General features: G+C 41.9%; 4 protein-coding genes across 5 annotated transcripts; 2 read left to right on the top strand and 2 right to left on the bottom strand.

The window, feature by feature from the left end:
• Nucleotides 1-418: 418 nt before the first annotated feature.
• Nucleotides 419-3,065, bottom strand: ccnd3 (cyclin D3). Its single transcript, XM_070903081.1, has 5 exons — nucleotides 2,829-3,065; nucleotides 2,530-2,745; nucleotides 1,906-2,068; nucleotides 900-1,042; nucleotides 419-637 (listed from the first exon to the last, which is right to left on the bottom strand). The coding sequence occupies exons 1-5, from the start codon at nucleotides 3,063-3,065 to the stop codon at nucleotides 419-421; spliced, it is 978 nt and encodes a 325-aa protein (XP_070759182.1).
• A 953-nt stretch (nucleotides 3,066-4,018) lies between these two features.
• bysl (bystin-like) lies at nucleotides 4,019-9,392 on the bottom strand. Its single transcript, XM_070902693.1, has 7 exons — nucleotides 9,010-9,392; nucleotides 8,375-8,531; nucleotides 8,110-8,248; nucleotides 7,232-7,365; nucleotides 6,961-7,121; nucleotides 4,939-5,041; nucleotides 4,019-4,760 (listed from the first exon to the last, which is right to left on the bottom strand). The coding sequence occupies exons 1-7, from the start codon at nucleotides 9,284-9,286 to the stop codon at nucleotides 4,406-4,408; spliced, it is 1,326 nt and encodes a 441-aa protein (XP_070758794.1). The 5' UTR covers nucleotides 9,287-9,392; the 3' UTR covers nucleotides 4,019-4,405.
• A 161-nt stretch (nucleotides 9,393-9,553) lies between these two features.
• Nucleotides 9,554-11,816, top strand: med20 (mediator complex subunit 20). Of its 2 annotated transcripts, none has more exons than XM_070903263.1 (4): nucleotides 9,554-9,690; nucleotides 9,949-10,087; nucleotides 11,045-11,317; nucleotides 11,406-11,816. In XM_070903263.1, exons 1-4 carry the CDS (start codon nucleotides 9,677-9,679, stop codon nucleotides 11,625-11,627), a joined length of 648 nt encoding a protein of 215 aa, XP_070759364.1. In that variant the 5' UTR covers nucleotides 9,554-9,676; the 3' UTR covers nucleotides 11,628-11,816. The 2 variants fall into 2 exon arrangements, with proteins under 2 accessions (XP_070759364.1, XP_070759363.1); XM_070903262.1 differs by having other exon boundaries at nucleotides 9,949-10,094; nucleotides 11,064-11,317.
• Nucleotides 11,817-13,543: 1,727 nt separating this feature from the next.
• On the top strand, nucleotides 13,544-19,233 carry usp49 (ubiquitin specific peptidase 49). Its single transcript, XM_070903232.1, has 7 exons — nucleotides 13,544-13,675; nucleotides 15,389-15,502; nucleotides 15,680-17,127; nucleotides 17,690-17,897; nucleotides 18,558-18,666; nucleotides 18,838-19,043; nucleotides 19,130-19,233. Exons 3-7 carry the CDS (start codon nucleotides 15,745-15,747, stop codon nucleotides 19,231-19,233), a joined length of 2,010 nt encoding a protein of 669 aa, XP_070759333.1. The 5' UTR covers nucleotides 13,544-13,675; nucleotides 15,389-15,502; nucleotides 15,680-15,744.
• The last annotated feature ends 352 nt before the right edge of the window (nucleotides 19,234-19,585 follow it).

Genomic DNA, 19,585 nt, shown 5'->3' with positions numbered 1-19,585 from the left:
ATCTATTTAAACATGTCAAGATATAAAGCTAATATTCAATTTTCAGTGAATCCAGATAAATGCAAAATATATATGAATACATATGAATAGATATAATACAGATAATATCATTTAAAATGTGCGAACATTGCTATTAAGATTCAGTGTCAATATCACAAAAAAAAGTTAATGTGGCCCTAAATATCAATGAAAGGCACAATCAGAATCATGTGTTTCAAAGCTGCTTTTCAAAATACTTTAAAACAAGCAACAACAGGATGGACATTCAAAACAAATCTCAATTGTTTCTCAAACTGTAGTAGCTCTACACACATCTCAGAGGGACCTCAGAACAATCGACATGCAAAAGAACAAATAAGATGAAGCAGGAATGGCATTTAGACACATTTCCACTAGTATTTAGGCTTTTTGTTCTGTTTCATGGCTGTAAATTTACAATTTGTTCCAGCCCCTCATGGCAGGGAGGAGTGTTTTTGCTCGATGTCACCGGTGTCAATACGACATCCTGAATGTCAGCAGGGGTGTAGCTGGTCTCTGAGCTGTGTGCTCCGGCTCTGCAAACACTAGCCTGGAAACCACAGGGCAGGCTGAGCTCCAGCACACTCCCTAGCTGCTCATAGCAGAGGAGGACAGAGCTCTGTTCAGGGTCAGAGTGAAAGAAAAACAACCAGAAGTTCATCAGTGGGTCATGGACAGACTTTTTTTTCTATGGCTCCTGACCAATACTGCATGTGCATGGTTGCTCTTCTGAATGAGCATTTAACAGGTTTGTGCTTTTTTCTCAGACTGTTTGATCAGGGTGCTTGCTAAAATGATCACAAACATAGCAGTCAACGTTGACAACAGGGCAAAGTCAAAAGAGATATTATATAAAAATGTCAGTTAAACATTACCCTTACCAGATCAATGGCCAAAAGGTTGGCCAAAAACTCCATAACCGAATCAGAGGTGACAGCAGCGTCCACTAACTTTAGCCTCTGTGTGGCAATGCTCACACAGGCACATGCAACAGTGGAGGGCAAAAACACTAAAAACCTGCAGTCTGAGGATGAGAGAGGAAGATTACTTACTCTACAAGTGCAAAGAACTAGTATTTCCTAATCATGATCACCACTTGTAGTTCGCTTAAAGTACTTGTAGACTATTGCAACAGTGAGAAAGTCAGTAAAGAATAGCTGTAGACAATTAGACAGATGCCACCATTGTAGACCCACCCTGATGAACAAAAGCAAGTACTCAAAAGCAGACATTTCCCAAAACCTGATAATCTGACACACTATCCTAATTGCTTCAGGCAGGAGAAATGCTGAGACAAAAAAGTCAGCCATTCAATCCATGCTCAGACACCTTTTTGAATGGGATACAATATCGGGAGCCAGGAATAATCTTAATGTTATGGGCTGTAATGTCATAGTCCGTCTAACACGGCACTAACTGACTGTATCCCTGTGACCTGTTGCCTCGGGCAGCATCACAGAGATTCGTGGGAAATCAGCCAGCTGAATGGACGGACGCAGGTCTTTCACAGCAGACAATACAGGATTACACAAACTCAGCTCTCTGTCTCCAAAATGAACTGCTGACACATCGAAATCAAAGTTAAGGCTGCTTTGTGTCCGTTGTTCACTGCGTGGAAAGTCATTTAATTTCACAGTTACATGTAGTGCTCTCAAACAAAGGACAATGTTAGATATTCAATCACAAGGGATATAAAATAGCTGCTTTTACTGCACTGGAAGGATAAAAAAGGGCAATTGAGCACATAAATCATTTAACACATGGAAATATTTGGTAAAACATGACTTTTTTTATATTTGTATCCAGCCCGATGCATATTGTATTCTGCTGTATTTTATTTGTGGAATAAAACATCTTATGTGTTGGTAACTAAGTTATGTAACTTACCTGTGGCTGCCAGAGCAATGTAGGAGTGAACATGCCTGCGCATGTTTTGAAGGTGGTGGGGCAGAACAAAGGGGAGAACTTGAAGAACTGGCTCCAGGAAGTCAGAGGGTACCACAGAGGCCAGACACCAGTCTAACCTGGACACCACTGCCACCTCCCACTGCTGCAACACACACAGCGTGAAAACTTCCACATAATAATTTGATATCTCACAGAATGTCTGCCTAATTGTTTTGCTTATGAACCCTTAAAACAAAGCTATGTCTACCATTTGAGGGACCCTTCCTGGAAAGTGGTTCCTTGTAACATCTTACACCTCACTAACTTAAATGAGATGAGTTGGACATTTGGGTATGAACCAATGTTTATGAGGTACCAGGTCCTGGTGACTGGTAGGCCTGATTCAGGGCCTTCTTAAACATTTATCACAACCCTATATTACAGATCAGTGGTGGTTTAATTAGTTGTGTGTTGTCTAGATTATTTATGGGTAGATGTAGCAGAGTGTGTGAGTTACTATTACACCACTCTGGACAGACTAATAGTCCTCAAACTCCACTTTATGAATCTGCACCTCTATTATCCCAAATACAATGTGTAGTTTATGTAAAAACAAAGAGTTACCAGGATGTCTGACACTGAAACCGAGTTGTTTGTGTAGATACAAAGCTTGCTAGCAGTCAGAGGGATAGTCTCTCTCATTTTGGAGGCCAGGAACATGCAAACAACCCCTAATAGCTGCAGGTTGGATTTTTCAATGGCAAAGCGGCTCAGGTAGCAGTCCAGGTAATACACCGCCAGCGGAAACACCTCCTCCTCACACTTCTGCTCCTCACACACCTGTAAGAGAGCGATCTGTCGTACATCAAGCCAGCTGTGTGAAATAAACTTTCAGTTTTGGACAGCCTGACTGATTTCCATACCTGGAACATCCACACTGCCAGTATCCTCCGCATGTAAGGCTGGATGTCTGTCTGGACTCTGCCAAAGTAAGGGGACACTTGGCGGGTCTTTTCCAGTGCCGTCAGGTTGCGCAGTGCTCTGGGGTCGCCAGTCACGGCATGGTCGCTGCCCGCACGGAGAACCACATCACGCCCCGTTTCACCGATATTTGTATCTCTGGATCGACTTTGAAGCTGTGCATCTTCACAAAGATCCATTCGTCGAAGTTAAATACAGAAGCATTCAATATGGTGTCGAGAAATCATCAAAATATCAGTGAGCCGTTAAGCTACCTGCTAACCGTTATGTCCATGCCGTGTTATTTTAGCTAACATTAGCTAGCTAGCTAGCTACTAACGGTTCTCAAACCGCCACCTCGTTTTCAAGCGCCCTCGAGAGGCTCAACTCTGCGTCAGATTTGCCGTTTTAAACCAAATTTGACGACTTTCATCCTGGTTTATCTGAAAAATTTAAAAGTGTGAATTGAATCACGAAGGGTCCGGCTCTCTTTCCTACTTATCGTCAGGTCAGAGAAGCTAGGATCACTTAAGGTTAGCTAAATAAAATGTTGTTAGCTACTTCTTGATTGACCCTCATCGATTCAGTTTCAACAGATTTTAACAGATTTCACAAGTATGAAACAGGAAAGTTTTCACTGAAACTGGGCGCCCTCTTTCAATCTGGCGTAAAGCCAAATTTGAATGTAATAATAACTCAGTGTTTTATTTACATACATTTTAAGGGTAAACTTCACATTTACAGTTTTTCCAAGTCTTAAGGGTTGTTAAGGGAGTATCCTTAAAAATTGTATTTTTTTCAATGTTTTTTCTTTTCTTAAAAGGTATCGACTATTTTTCTTTTATTACTAATTTTATAATGTTAGTGTGTTCAATGAATGAAAGATGAATGAGTCTGTGTTTGCTGATACAATTCAACACAGAAACGTAACACAGAATTGACAGGTTGAATTGAAACTACCAAGGCAGGTAAAGTACATGTTTTGAAAACCTGACTGCGACTACTGATCATGTCATGATGACTGGCTTGAACATATTGCAATTCAAACCAATTAAGAGTCCCTGCTGTTAACTTTCTTTTCCCATCCATCTTGTGTATGGCTTAAACACTTGTGAACATAAAATGAGAGACACACATGACCCCTGACCAACTGTTAAGGATTCAGTTTGTCTTTAATCCAAATTGTTGCTTCAAAACAACAAAGTTGCTCTTAGTCAAATGTACACAAATAACAGTTTTGGTATTCCTGAGCGATCACTGCACTGCAACAGCAGGAAAACAGCTCAGAGATTCAAGAAATGAAAATACAACGTCTACATCACTACTGATGTGCATTTTTAAATGTGGAAACTCATCCAAGCAGGGAACAGAATTATGGCTCCTGAGACATTGTAGTGAGACACTGCGATTTTTGAAACTGTCCTTTTGTAGGGCAGGAAGAATAATGAAGATAGATATAACTAAATCTTCTTCATGCTGATGAAACCATTAATTATTTGCATTAGAGGAGAAGGAGGATGCGCCAGACCAGACTAAGTCCTCAGTCCATTTCAACTGTAACAGGAAGCCCAATTTCAATGTCCCTCGACTCTGAGTTTTGCAGTTCTCTGCGAATCTCTGCAGAGATTTGAGGGTGTGTTTGTATCTTGAGCAGCTCCAGCAGCGAAGTCTTCTGTTCAGAGGCCAGGTCAGCCTTGTAGCGCTGAGCCAGGGTGAGTAAACTCTGATGCCACAGTACAGGAAGCACACGTTTTTCACTGCGGAAGGACAGGAAGTGAGCCACCAAGGCATCTAGGACACGGAAAGGCAGGGCGTATTTCTTGTCGAGCAAGAGACGCAGGAAAATGCTGTTGGCACCGTTGTACTCCATCTCTGCCAACTTAAGCATTGCAGCGCTGAAAGACCAGAAAAATTGTGCGTGTTATACAACCTTCCATGTTATGCAACCTTGACCTTACTTGAACTTGCCAACACCACACAATATAAGGCTTTCCAGGACTGGCTGAATCCTCCATCTAACGATAAGATGCTGACACCTGTCTGCTGGTGTGTGTCAGTGAAAGGAAACCTTACCTGGAGTGGAGCACAGGGATTGAGCACTTTGTCAGTATGCTTCCGATGATGATGGCTTCCCTGAGAGTACACGTCCCAGATTCACACAAAGGAATCAGTATGCCTGTGTGACACAAGAGGCACAAAATAAAATATAAATATTGCACTTCCATAAGGTGGAGAACCTGCGAGAGACAAAGGTAAAAATTGATGCAGCAGAGATGTCATCGGGGATAACTCAGTATGGTTGTATGATTAACAGAGTTGGCCGTGTATGTGTACATTGCACACTGCATATTACACTTAATAATTACCCGAGGTTTAATTCTGCGCTTTGTTAAAGGCATCGTTTTATAGGAAAATCCTACTCATTCTGCTGTATGCTGTTGCCACATGATAAACTAAATCATAATAGAAATATATTTTAAAACCATGATAAATATTATTTCAGAGCCTTCAGGTGCATTGATCACATGGAAAAACATAAAATTAACCTTTTCACTTGAACAATTTAATTAATCAAATATTCAATTAATTAAGTACATTAAATGAACCCCAATAATGGAAGAATTAATGAAAAATGACAATCACAAGTGGTCTATTAGCGCCCTCATACTGTGTGTAGTGTTCAGTACAGTGTATTTGTGAGCAACACTGCCCCTTAGTGGTGTTGTCTCATACTGGTAGTTTTCAAAATATGGGTCACAGGATGTTTGGGGAAAATAGTCAAACTGGGACAGTTTGTGAACACACAGGACTGACAGGATTGAAGAAAAGAAATCCTCAACAATTATTGGCCAAAACAAATTCTAGATATATGAAGAATGATTTGACCCAATTAAATTTGAGTGTGTAAATTACTGTGCTTCCAGAACCAATGGTTATTTACCCTGTGGACACCAACTAATCCTCTGTCGCTGTCCTCAGAATAAAATTTCTAAATTTAGTGCTGAAATTAGAAACGTGACATGTCCCAGAAAGCTTGTATTTTCTTCTTTGCAACAAGCCGCCAAATCCTCTCTTTCATTCACTTCACCCACTTTATATTTTCAAGGGTCTCGTGTGACCAGAGCTTAGCCCAGCATTCACTGGTCGTTTAATGAAACCATAACTAGTAATGCCTAACATGATGGCTACTGTTTACAGGTCAGCAAGGCATATCAGGAACTATTTTACTCCAACACTATTTTGATTTCACTCTCAGCTTTCCTTCTACTACATCATAGAGAAGGTAGGATATTATTTACCATTTAATAAGTGGAGACACTGAAAATTTAGCATTTTAAGCAAAATTGTATTGAGAAAAATTTAACATTAACAATGAGTCAAATGACTCCTGGTAATGTGAAAGGGCTGCTAGTACTGCAACTACCACCGTGAGTTGTCAACACACTTTGCAGCCTTCAGATGGCTGTTGATGAAGAATCTATCTGGACATAATCAGAATTTGCACCCTGACTGAGAGACGCTAAAAACAGCTTACATATCAAAGAGAGTCAGGGTCAGAGAAACGTATTAGACAGCATAAAACTGGCAGCCAGCTGTGATGCTGAGTGGTCAGAGGTGAAACAGGCCTGAAACTTTCGACCAGAGAGGGCAGCAAAGCACTGCTTACTAGCCTGGTGTTAAGTTACTCTTAAACAGACATGAGATTAATATCAATTAGGGCAGCAACTAATGATTACATTCATTAACAATTAATCTGCCAATTACTTTCTCGATTCATTGATCAATTGTTTGGTCTATAAAACATCAGGAAACTGTGCTTCAATGTCTTAGAGCTCATGGTGATCCAACAGTCCAAAACACAAATTTATTCAGTTTATTATAATGTGGGACAAGCAAAAGCAGCAAATCAGCATTAAAACCATTTTTGCTTGAAAAATGACAAAAACAATGAATCAGTTATTAAAATAATTGTCGATACATTTTCAGTTGATTGACTAATCAATTAATCGACTTATCGTTGCAGCTCTACTATCAGTCTCCTCTTCTCACTCTTAAAAAAGAAAGCTAAATATCCTTTAAAATGGTCTGTCTCACCTTTAAACCATGCTCCTGGTTTGAACAAGGCCTTCTTCAGGGCACTGTAGAGGTGAAAGTTGAGTCGCTTGTACTCCGCGATGTCATCCCGTACTCGGGGCAGCAGCACCAAGTTGTAAAACCTCTGGGCCATTCGCTCTTTCAGATTGGACGAGAAGATTCTATAACAAAAACACGGGAGGGAAAAATACTTAATTGCACCATGTTGAAATATCTGCAGTAAACATGATAACTCAGCGAAAAGCCGTGCCCAAACCAACTGGAGACTCACCTTGTTGCTTGGTACGTGGCAGCTGCCGTCCAGGTCTCAGGCTCGGTCAAATAGAGAATTTGCTCCCAGTTGGAAAGTGCTGGGATTATTTTAAAAGCCTTTGGCAATTTACCGCTGCGATATTTTGACAGAACCTGAAAACAACAGAAATGACAATGATCATTCAACAGCTCTCTAGGACATCTTCACATTTACAGTCAGGCACGAAATGGACAGAATTGTTTAGGTACTCCAGAGCACCTCTTAATGAGACCTCTTCAAGATACAGGTTGTGTGTTGGACTTGGGGAATACTGGTATGCTACTTTGCCCCTTTGAAGTTTTATTGTCTTACTATGTATCAAAAATGATTTTATGTAGCTTTTAATGTGTTCATTTTGCAAGTCTGTAGGTCTGTGTAGATATTGACACACCAAAATGACCATTAGTCACTTGACTTTGAAAACCAATTTGCTGCTATATTTGTAAGTAATTTAAGATCACTCTGTAGAGGTCTGTTTTCACAAAGGGTCTTTTTCAGTTGATCTATGTTTAAAAAAAGCCACATCAACTCCCCTTTACTTAAATGTTGTAAGACAATAAAACGTGAAAACTTCCTTTATAAAACTTCTACACTTTCTATAGGCTCTGAACCAGGCATGTTGGTGAAGAGAAATCACATGTATCACATGAGCCAGCTACACATGGGACCAAATTACAGGAAAAAACATGTTAATAAGGTTTTTGGCCACCGTGAGCCTGTGAAACTCTACTGGAGGGGGATGAACATCATTCTTTCAAAAACTCATCAATTCAGGTTTTTCCTCATCAATTACCTGTCTGTACATACTGTATGTCGGTGTGTTGTGCACCCACCTTAAAACAACTGACGTAACCCACCTTATTGACACCTCTGTACACTTCTGTGACCCTCGGGTCCAGCTGGGGCATTGGACACCCTGACACCTCGGACATCACTGTCCCCACCTCAGTCTGCTTCTCTGTAATCTTCTCCATGATAATGTCAGCTAAAGTCCGTCTATGAAAAACACACACAGCAAACACAGCTAAGCATTAAAAGCAGAAGTTGAGCTCACATTGTGTCATTTAAGTTCAATCTCTACGGCTGGTTTCATGATGAAGTCGGGATTATGTTGCATCTTGCCTCATTGGAGGGTTTTTATTCATGAACATCTCAATGGCCTTCTCGTCATCAGCGTCAACGACGACTTCAGTGTCGCACTCAACATCTCTGTCACCAGCGCCTGCAGCTCCCAGCGCTGGCCACTCCTCATCTGAGTCTGCATCCTGAGCGCCAGACCCTAAAATTTGATTACAAGATAAACAGGTCAATTAGATAGTAACACTTGCATTGTACTGTTTGAGACACACACTTCATAGTCAAGTGATGTTCCTTGATTGAGTCAATGATCTGAAGGAGCATTACACCAAACAATATTCAACACTTCAGTGGATTTGTGTGATGAGTGAAGGTTTTTCTCAAACTACTGTCAAATATTCCTGATTTATAACTTTCCTGTCAGAAAATCAAGTTCTCTTCACCAATCCCATGTTGTATAATCTTTAATAGTACTGCATAATTACTGTTAAACATGTAAAACTACAAATTACTTAAGAGTGTGAACTTTCCCTTTACCTCAATTCTCAATGAGTGGGTCTATATGGACCAACCCTGTCACACCAGACTCTATTCAAATATCTGTCAATTTAATACATTTCATGTCAAACATAACTTAAGACATTTTCAATAATGTGCAGTTCACATAAATATGGACAAACCTCCAACATTGCCGAGAACAGTGACTGGTGTTTTCTTCTTCTCCGGTGGGAGGCCATATTCGGTCTGGAGCTCCTCTTGTTGAATTCGGGCTTGTTGTAAGATCTTCCGCGACAGACGCTCGTCTACGTACTTGTCTTCGTCTTCTGCCCGACTGTCTCTGCTCTTCACCCGGCCTCGGGCTCTGACCGTGTCCGCCTGCAGGATCTGGTCAGCCAGCGCCACCGCTCCTCCGCTCCTCTCTCCTCCGCCGCCTTTGGATCTTTTCACTTTCGGCATCACTGTAGTTTGACGGAAGATGTAGCTACAGTATTGGCGTTCTTTGCTGGCGTGTGCTACCTAAAGTATAGAATTTAACAAGTACTGTAAACAGTCACTTGTTCAACACGTGCAGTCGTCCATCGCAGGAGGAAGTGACGTAACGTACGTCACGTGACATCGAAACTTGTTTAACCCAGCAAGAATGTAGAGTCATGTTAGCTGTTGTTTTACTGAGTATTAAGCTGTTTAATAGTCACCGCTATATGAATACACAGCGTCATGAATTATCAAGTATGTCTCTTGGCTGTTTAAAATCTTAAATACTCTGATTTAACCTAACCGGAAGACTCACATCACCCGGAAGTATTCAACCAAAAGCCAAGAAAACAATTGGGAGGCAAAACACTAATGGGGGTTACTTGGTGAGATGATTACTTTATGATTTTTAGCTATTTTAAAAAATTGAACAATGTTCGGAACACAATTTCCTTAATTTACAAAGAGCTTCTCCTTCAGCATCTCGCCTCAACCTTCGCACTCTGTGTCACTTGGCAGCGCTGCATCGCTCGTGTCATTCACACGATGCTCTGCAAAACAGAGAGCAGTTCTGATAACGTTACATGTCTTCTTAGTCCTCCCCGACAGATTACGCTGATGTGTGTCCTTTGTCTGTCCTGCAGTGTGTGCCAGGTGCCCGTGGCAGAGGGGAAGAGTGTGCAGCAGACTGTGGACATCCTGCACAAGAAGCTGGAGCAGCTGGGTGCCGTGAAGCAGGGCAGCTTCTGTGTGGACTGTGAGACGTACCATGCAACAGGAAATGTCAGCGGTAATATTTCCCTCTCTACACTTTTTCTTTGGGCATCAGATTTAACCTGATCGTTCTGATAGAATGTGTAAGGACATCAGAAGGCCGTAAAACTTTATACTACAGTAACATTACTCTCACCTTCATCATACTTTGTAGGGACAGGGGATATTCTTGCGATTTAGTATTGCGCTTAAAGTGGGGCGACATATCAGATACAGATTTTAAAAAGAATGATCCTGGACCAAGCAGCAGAAGCCTAGATATCCTGACTTTGATAATTTCATAATTTCGTAATATTGCTCCAAAATACCTGAATCCTACACTTCCCACAATGCAACTCAATAGCGACATTCTTTAGACCCTCCCTGCCTGATAAAGTCTCACGTCTGTCAAAGTCCATGTCCACAATTTGTAATGTGGGATTTCTGCTACAAAATTGGAAGTCTTGAGCCAAAACCGAGAGTCTCTTTAGAAAGCCCCCTCCAGAGCCACAGAGGATATTATTATACAAATGTTTTCATAGGCTGTGTTAGGAGTGTTACTCATCACAATTTTACTGGTTTTCACGTTTAAGATAGATTAAGTGCTAGTATCAATACCAAAATGAAATTATCTGTGTTCAAAGGTTTAAGTGACAGCATATAATGGTGTAAGAAATAATAAAATAATGTTTTTTCACTGTCTTATTGTGTACTTGTACTTGTATTTGGACAACTCCATAGACTGCTATATACTCAATTATGCTGCTGGCTAATTCATCATATTTTAGTAGTCTGTTGTATTATTGCAAGGAAAGCCTTATCCTATAAGTAACTATACTGACTAAGGTCATCAGATACATGTAACGGAATAAAATGTACAAATTTCACTGTGTTAAATAAAAGTATATCAGGAAACAGTACTGTCAATACTGTACAGTACAGTACTTGAGTGAATAAACGTCTGTACTTGATATCTCTGACAGTCAGTCTTGCCTTTCTGTTACAGGTCAGCCCTCCAAGCTCTTATACGTGATGCACAACTCTGAAACTCCCCTGAGTTGCATGGCTCTGTTTGAAGGCGGGCCTTGCCTGGTAGCTGACGCGAACTTTGACGTTCTCATGGTGAAGCTAAAAAGTCACTTCCAAAATGCCAAGGGGCACAAGGTGGAGTGTCGTGGTTCTAGATACCGCTACTGTGACTTCTTGATAAAAGTTGGTACTGTGACAATGAGCTCCAGTGCCAGAGGGATATCAGTAGAGGTATGTAGTTAAATGAATATTAGTGAGAGTGGAAACATAACTTTTTCCCTCTGTGACTGCATTAACTCTTGTTTGTGTGTTTCCTCAGGTGGAGTACTGTCCCTGTGTGGTTCCAGGGGACTGCTGGAATCTCACAAAGGAGTTTATGCAGTCCTTTCTTGGCTCCAGCGTCCCAGAACTGCCATCTGTGTTTGTTGCCAAGCCTGAAGGACTCTTCGCACCAGCAGACTGCGTTGACACTATGACTCAGTACCTGGAGTTGTTCAACAAACTTCGTAAACTGCAAATCCCAGGAAGTAACGTGCGTTGAGTTGTCAGTGGTAATGGAGAGATCTATTTTTTTATCTTTGTATTGATGTTGCTTTAATTCTGGTCCTGTGGATCAGCATGGTATTCAGGCGTTTTTGACAGCCTGTTTTTTTTATTTCCATTTCTGGAGCCTCAACATTGCATTACACCTTCCTATTTGATGAAAGCATCTTGTATTAAAAGAAATCTAGTGGTGAACAGCAGATAGAGTATCTGTGTTTCTGACCGTTTCCACTTCGATGATCATTTTATAATCATACAGGCATACTTCAAATGTCCACTTGGTGGGGTTGTAACCTTCTCTAGAGATGTTGGCAGATTTTTAGCCATAAGACAAATTACACATAATTGATAGTTTTTTTTATTAGTGAATGTTATTAGTTTTCCTGTAATGGGTGGTGTCTAGAGGCTTATGTTTAATTAGTTAATAAAGTTTACAACAGGAAAAATCTTAAGTACGCACAAGGACGCATCAGTGCAGAGACCTGAGGACTCGGTTCACTGATGGTCTATATGCACCTTTTCATGGTATATATTTTGACCTACAGGTAACATGAATGAGGTCTCTGTTCAATTTTAATTTCCCTCTAAGCATACTAGTGATCAGCACACAACACCACAGCAGACATTTTCACTGGTCAGTGTAGGAAAACCACAGGTGTTACTAATAACGTTAATTATGTCTCTGTGTCCCCGTAAACCATCACAACAGCTAAATGGAATTCAGCCATCATCCATTTTATTATTTAAACCTGTACTTTTCCTACTGTGACGTGTAAAAATGAAAAAGAATAAGAAAATACACCTTTATTGATCCCCAGCGGGGAAATTGGGTTGTTGCAGCAGCTCATGGACCACAATGAGTACAGATAAACAAAGAAAGTAAAAAGAAATAAATAATATAAAAGAGGTATATAAAACTTAAATAAGAATAAAAGAAAAATAAAGTATACAAGAGCATTTGGAGACAAAATAACAACGTAAGGTGACAGTGGTGTGATTAATAGCAGGAGTCAGAAAGTCTATGTAAACAGTGTACACCAGACTAATATATGATATGATAAGTAATGGTACTTTGTGTTTGTCTCTATACATATAGAATGTAGTGCAAAAGTCAATGTAACATTAACATAATATAGTATAATAAATGAGTAAAATGTCAGTTAAGCCCAGTGTGTGTACACCCAAGTAGTCCACAATCTGTCCAAATAGGCGTAAGTGAGGCAAAACCTGGGGGATAGGTCATATGTGTGCAGAGTCTTTAAAATGCTTTAATGCATCAATGGTAATTATCTACTAATGTAATGTATCTCAGAAGGGGGCCATTCTGCATCATACATACTTTTACTTTTGAGGAGTTTTACTTGTAACAGTATGTTTACATTGTGTTACTGGACTGCCATGATGCTTCTACAAAGTACAGAATAATGGGTCTGAAAGTCTGCACAAATTTTCAAAAATGTACATTTTCTTACGTCAAATTGGGTATTACAATGAGTCAATTAAAACAACTATAACTAAATGACGTGTGGGAAAAGGTGATAGTCTGAAAACTTTCCACACCCAGTGCATGTTTTTACAAACACCACCACTTGGCTCTAGTTTCACCCTGTTATCTTGAATCACAATCATTTGCAATGATAAGAGGCCCCAAGTCTAGATTTAGAAATAAGTCCCTCCAACACCAGATCCAGCTAATGCTGTACCTAAAGGCTACACATCCCCAAATGCATTTTATCAGATTACCACAAACCAGCTGACACATGGCGACCACGGGGCTTTCGGGGACACTAAGGTCAGTTGTCCGCTTTGCCCGGTTTACAGTCTAGTCTCGGTTATTGTTCCATGTGGCCTCGGTGGGTGGACGGACGGACGGTCCATCCTGCTGCCTGTTGTTCAGCCATTCCGCCAATGAGAGCCCGGCTGCCGCTCAGTCCCAGTCCAATGAGAGCAGCAGGGTCTGGGCTCGGATCGAGAGTTGGGTTGTTCAATCTGTGAGGAGGACAACAACCAGCTCTGAGTGTACCGGATGGATGGATGTTGGCGATGGTAACGTTACCCAGATTTTCCATTATCAGATGTTACAAATGTAGTAACGAACACAGATAAGGCCCGGCATTAATGTGCACTCTCCATTAACCGGCTTTCTGTGATGAAAGTCACCAGGGAGTCTTTCAACGATTAACGGCGCAGTTCGCTAGCGAGCTAAGCTGTGCGGTGTTAGTAGTTAGTTAACGTTAGCGACCAACAACAACCGTTAGGTTAACTTCGATTGTCCTCAGCAAACGCGTTAGCCGTGTAGCTAACGCTAGCTACTGTGGCAAGCTAATCACATAAATGTTAGCCACTTGGTGCCAAGCGAATCATCTCTGTTTAACAAAGTACATTGTTAGGTAAGACAGCAAAAGGCTAGGCAACGCTAATCCTGTGCAGAGCTGCGGTAGCTAGCGGTTAGCGGCGTTAGCTAACTTATTGCTCGCCGGGGCTGCCTCAGACCAACAAAGTTGTTGGATGTTCCTGGAGAGTGGCTCTCTGGTGCTCTTTGTTCTGGCTGAACACGGGGATGGTGGGGTAACGTTAGCTTAGCACGGCGTGAAGAGCCAGCCAGTCTGCTCCAGACAACAGGCTTTAAAACACGGACAGACACAGTTGGGAAATTGTAACATTTGTGAATATCAGCGTCACACGCGTTAATAGACACTTGTGATAGCACAGCGTCTTTAGCGCAACACAACATGGCACGACTTGGGTGTGCAACTAACTAGAAACCAGTTGCACCGACTTGCAACTTAATGGTGTCTTTTAGTTTTAAAAGTAGCAGATGATTTACACAAAGAGGAAAACAAAAAGCAAGAAGAATGGTGTAGCACAGCGCTGGTACTGGTGAGGTAGACAATTACATGGATTAACCAGATCGGTTAAATGGACAGACAGCCCTTCTCCTTCATGTCAACATTTCTGCCTGTCAGTCTGGCTGTTTCACAGCTTTAAATATTGTCTCTGTGGAAGTGAGCACCCTCTATTGTGTTTCAATGAACATCAGACTCTATCATTACCAGTCCAAGTATGCACCATAAAAAATATACAGTGTTTTTACCTTAACAACTATGCTGTATTTTCTTTTAACTCCAATAAATGCCAAGGATGTGTACTATTTGTGCTATCTAATGTCAAGTTTATTTGCATGTCTTAATGGGCTTTACAGGCCCACAATATCAATGGTATATCACCCAGCCCAAGCTCTCGGCGAAGTCGAGCAAAAATCTAAAAATAAAAAGCAGAAAAGGGAAGAAAGGTATCGTGTGAAACCGTCAGCTCCAAGTCTCACATGCATCAAGTGCTTTTTACACATTTAGTGGATATCCTGTTTGACATATCTAGAGTCAAAAACAGAATCAGTCAAACTGTGACACCCTGTTTTTTTTTTTAGAAGTTTTGCAGTCGCATTCAGTTTTCAGGGTCTGCTATTGTTTTCATGAATCGTTCAAATGAGTAAATATTTGTGAATCCACATTAGAAAACAAGAAGTTTTGATTGTAGTTCCTGAATCCTGGGTGTCTCTCAAGAGGAGAAAAATGTAGTTTTGCGGTGACCAGTCTTCTCAGTAAATACCTTATTTGTATCGTTTGGAAGTTGTTACTTTGTAGTTATTGATGTTCATGGTTTTGGTGCGTTGTCTCATTATTTAATTGAAAAACTGCTTTTTGTGTAATGTAATGTGTAACTATGCATTATTGATTTGATTTCATCCCTGTTTCTCAGAATGTAACTGTTGGTGCCGGTGGTGACAGCGGACATGGGTGATCAAGCTGAACGTTGCTCTTGAGTTCATTGTGATGTGTTGTCCCAAACCTGATCAAACAAACTACCTTTACAGTAAGTATGCCTTTTTAATTGTCTGTCACTTTCTATACAGTACAGTGTGTGTGTGTGTGGGTGTGTGCGCGCTCAGTAATTGGGATAATTCATTCTGGTGATAGTGCACACCATGATTATATGTCTTTCACTTGATGGTACACTCAGAGCTGAATCTTATTTTCTTTTGTCCCTCAGAATGAGTCGCAGCTTGGTTACAGGACGTGTGTCCTATCACTGAGGCCACATGTGTATCTGGAGAGATGGATCGTTGTAAGCACGTGGGGCGCCTTCGTCTGGGCCACGACCATTCCATCCTCAATCCACAAAAATGGCACTGCGTCGACTGCAGCACCACAGATTCAGTGTGGGCCTGCCTCAAGTGCTCCCACGTGTCCTGTGGACGTTTCATGGAGGAGCACTCACTCAAACACTTTCAGGAGTCACACCACCCACTGGCTATGGAGGTGCGTGAGCTGGATGTCTTCTGTTTTGCCTGTGGAGACTATGTACTCAATGATAACGCAGAGGGAGACCTCAAACTCCTTCGAGGGGCGCTCTCTACGGTGCGCAGCCCAGGTAGGCGCTCACTACGCTCCTCGACTGGTGAAGGTGGCCCACAGCCCGCCATGCAGCTGGCCTTGCGTCACAGGAGGAAAGCACTTCTGGGGAAGATGCTTCAGATGTGGATCAGCAAACATCAGGAGCTGCAGAATCAGCGGGAAGAGAAACTTGAGGAAGCTAGAAGACGGAAAAAAGAGGTAAAAAGGAGACTCATGGAAGAGCTTGGCAATGTTCCTCCCAGAAAGAGTGCTAGGCTTCTTACTCAGGCGCCACGTTCAACCATCACACTCATTCCTCGCAAATTTCGCGACCCTCCAGAACGCCTACCTCCTCCTCCCAAGAAGCCTTCCCTTCTCACCCTGTCCCGTAAGGCCTCTCAGAATGGCAGAGCTGCTAAACTGAGGAGATACTACTCAACACACGCGGTAACCCGCCGGAGACTTGCTCCAGGTGTCACTGGTCTGCGCAACTTGGGGAACACATGCTACATGAACTCAATATTGCAAGTGCTGAGCCACCTGCAGAAATTCAGGGAGTGTTTTCTCACTTTGGACCTGTGCGAGACTGAGGAGCTGCTGGCCAAGACCAATCACTCCCAGGGGATGAAGGGTGTGACGGGAGGCATAGTCAGCAGTGGTAATACAGCACTGTCAGGATGCCCTCTTGGACGCATGGGGAAGGCAGGCAGTTGGAATTTGCCCGTGGGCAAAAAAGAAAGTGCCCCGCCTTCCCCACAGGCTGCTGAGTTGGTCCAGCCCAAGGAGCCTCGCTGCTCCACCCGCCAGCAGATGTCTCTGTGCCATGAGTTGCATACACTTTTCAGGGTCATGTGGTCAGGCCGGTGGTCTTTAGTGTCTCCCTTCGCCATGCTACACTCAGTGTGGAACCTCATCCCAGCTTTCCGTGGGTATGACCAGCAGGATGCCCAGGAGTTCTTGTGTGAGCTGCTGGACAAGGTGCAGCAGGAGCTGGACACAGAGGGGTCCAAACGCAGGATAGTCATCCCCATCACAAAGAGGAAGCTGTCCAAGCAAGTGCTGAAGGTTCTTAACACCATCTTTCATGGGCAGCTACTCAGCCAGGTGAGACTGTCGACACACACCAGATATGTGCTGATGTCAACATGTTATAGTGTGATTACTGTGGCCCAAATTACCACAATATTCAATGTTAAACATACTGCACAAAACACTGACACAACGAGTCATTGTAAGAAAGATTGTTCTTGTGAAAATATAAACCGGCGACCTGTGCAGCATTCGTTGTTCTCCCTTGTTATTTGTTCTGTTTCTTCTAACCCACCCCTTCTGGCCAGCCTTTGTCCCAAACCTGCCTTTAAACTTTCATTTTAAATATCACTCAAAAAGACTTTCAGGATGCTGCATCTCTGATATACACCTGTGGCAGTGTGATTACCAAATAACAAGTTCCACAGAAGTACATTGGCTACTAATATTGATTATTTCTCCCTCCCTACAACAACAATCAACTGCACTTTGATTTTTAAGATATTCTAATACTCTGCATGAATCTCCACTTCATTTCTAAAGTTAAGACTAAGACCTGGTGTCATCAACAAACATCACATTTACTTTCTGCTGGAGTAACTCACCTGTTCTTCTGTTCTCGCTGTGTATTTTGTAGGTGACGTGTCTGTCCTGTAAGCACAAGTCTAACACAGTCGAGCCATTCTGGGATTTGTCTTTGGAGTTTCCAGAGCGATACCACAGTGTAGACAAAGGCTCAGGCTCTACAGCTTACCAGCGCAGCTGCACCCTCACCGAGATGCTGTCCAAGTTTACGGAGATGGAGGCTCTTGAAGGCAGAATCTATGCCTGCAACCACTGCAACAGTTAGTACAATGCAAAGCAATGTTTAATTTCTTATCTGTTACAATTTTCCCTCTACAGCTGGGGGTTGATAAATATGAATTAATTCAGGATTCCTGACAAACAGCTTTCTTAATAATGCTGCGTTCCTCTTACTTATGTAAATAAAGTTCCATCAGAAAAGGAAATTGTGCTTTGAGTACCAAAGACATTAGTGCCTGGAGAAAGTTAGGTTGAATGACATGAATTTAAAAAAATTTAAATAAGTAAATGTACAAAATAGAACTTTAAGGCACAATTTGATATAGAACATATTTTTGTATAGATGTAATTTCAATTTCAGTTTTCAGAGTTTAAAAAAGTCTTCATTAGGATTCTGCATTTTCACCAGTTTGTTCAGTTTTGACTGAGAGGCAGCGCCTCCAGCAGTGAGCCACCACTTCTCCTCTGGGTGACCGAGCAGGCAGCGAGGACAGTGACTTGCTGGTGGAGTGAGGAGTGTTAGCCCACTGTTGACCGACTTGGAGGAGGCAGTGACTTGAAAACTGGGCTGGCGGCCTTTATGGATGCCACACACAATGTTTTCTCTGTTTGCAAAGCCTGATAAAGTGTGACACCTCTGCACCAAAACAAACGCTTGCATCACGCATTGAATACCCTCTCATTGTCTCGTGGTTTGTCAGAAAGAAGACGGAAATCATCCCACAAACCCTTAGCTCTGTCAGAGGCACGTAAGCAGCTTCTGATCTACCGTTTACCTCAGGTTCTACGGCTGCACCTCAAACGCTTCAGGCAAGTTTCTCTGCAGGCTGATTTTCTTATAATGTTTACCTCTAATTAAATAACTAAGCATTTATAACAGTTTGAGAATCCCAGTCTTGTTGTTCTTTTGTAGCTGAAGTACAGGAGCATTTATGTGTATCACGATGCTTGTGACGCTAACTAGTTCCTGTTGTATGGCAGATGGTCGGGGCGGAACCATAGGGAGAAAATCGGCGTCCATGTGGCCTTTGACCAAGTTCTGAACATCAAACCATACTGCTGCACAGGCTCAGGTCACTCTGTCCACAGAGGAGGCTACACCTACGATCTGTCTGCTGTAGTTATGCACCACGGTAAAGGCTTCGGCTCAGGGCACTACACCGCATACTGCTACAATACAGAAGGAGGTGAGGAAGAGACTCGATTCAGATCAACCTATGAAGTCCTGTTGCTCTGCTGCATATTTAACCTTTTTTTGTCTTCCTGCGTTCAGGTTTCTGGGTCCACTGTAATGACTCTGAGATGAAGGTTTGCAGTGTGGAGGAAGTGTGCAACACTCAGGCCTATATTCTCTTCTATACCCAGAGGTCTGCCTAGGTACCTCTCGCTGTGATGTCGACCTGTTCGTGGCAACTAAAGGCTGCATTTATGAAAATGTTCTCTGATGTTTTCCCAGATGTCATTTAAACAATCACTTTTAAAATGATTTACTAAAAAAAGATGGCAATGAGGGCAGTAGGACAGCCACAATCATGAGTCAAGGTGAAATTTTTAGCAGCATAATCTGGATGAGAAAGATGATAATAATGGTATACTTACTGTAATGTTGCCAAGGTAAATAATAGGTGAATTTGAATTAAAATGTTGTAACAGACATCTTTGGATTATGTCTGATTTTAACTTAAAAAAAAAAAAAGAAATCAAAAACCTTTTCATAAATGAGGCCACA

Source organism: Enoplosus armatus, chromosome 3 (genome assembly GCF_043641665.1).
Source record: "Enoplosus armatus isolate fEnoArm2 chromosome 3, fEnoArm2.hap1, whole genome shotgun sequence".
NCBI classification, from domain to species: Eukaryota; Metazoa; Chordata; class Actinopteri; order Centrarchiformes; family Enoplosidae; genus Enoplosus; species Enoplosus armatus.
The sequence above is the reverse complement of the archived record's forward strand: the minus strand, read 5'-3'. Positions and strand labels throughout refer to the sequence as shown.

What these genes read in the sequence shown, in the direction of transcription:
- bysl (XM_070902693.1), bottom strand. Translation starts at nt 9,286, where the DNA reads ATGCCGAAAGTGAAAAGATCCAAAGGCGGCGGAGGAGAGAGGAGCGGA. An exon ending in AATAAAAACCCTCCAATGAG is followed by an intron (nt 8,249 to 8,374) that starts GCAAGATGCAAC and finishes TGTTTTTCATAG; the next exon opens with ACGGACTTTAGCTGACATTA. An exon ending in ACCAGGAGCATGGTTTAAAG is followed by an intron (nt 5,042 to 6,960) that starts GTGAGACAGACC and finishes TGTGTCACACAG; the next exon opens with GCATACTGATTCCTTTGTGT.
- ccnd3 (XM_070903081.1), bottom strand. Translation starts at nt 3,065, where the DNA reads ATGGATCTTTGTGAAGATGCACAGCTTCAAAGTCGATCCAGAGATACA. An exon ending in CATTGCTCTGGCAGCCACAG is followed by an intron (nt 1,043 to 1,905) that starts GTAAGTTACATA and finishes TCTCATCCTCAG; the next exon opens with ACTGCAGGTTTTTAGTGTTT. An exon ending in ACCTTTTGGCCATTGATCTG is followed by an intron (nt 638 to 899) that starts GTAAGGGTAATG and finishes GACCCTGAACAG; the next exon opens with AGCTCTGTCCTCCTCTGCTA.
- usp49 (XM_070903232.1), top strand. Translation starts at nt 15,745, where the DNA reads ATGGATCGTTGTAAGCACGTGGGGCGCCTTCGTCTGGGCCACGACCAT. An exon ending in ATGGGCAGCTACTCAGCCAG is followed by an intron (nt 17,128 to 17,689) that starts GTGAGACTGTCG and finishes TGTATTTTGTAG; the next exon opens with GTGACGTGTCTGTCCTGTAA. An exon ending in CTGCACCTCAAACGCTTCAG is followed by an intron (nt 18,667 to 18,837) that starts GCAAGTTTCTCT and finishes GTTGTATGGCAG; the next exon opens with ATGGTCGGGGCGGAACCATA.
- med20 (XM_070903263.1), top strand. An exon ending in CGTACCATGCAACAGGAAAT is followed by an intron (nt 10,088 to 11,044) that starts GTCAGCGGTAAT and finishes TCTGACAGTCAG; the next exon opens with TCTTGCCTTTCTGTTACAGG. An exon ending in CCAGAGGGATATCAGTAGAG is followed by an intron (nt 11,318 to 11,405) that starts GTATGTAGTTAA and finishes GTGTTTCCTCAG; the next exon opens with GTGGAGTACTGTCCCTGTGT.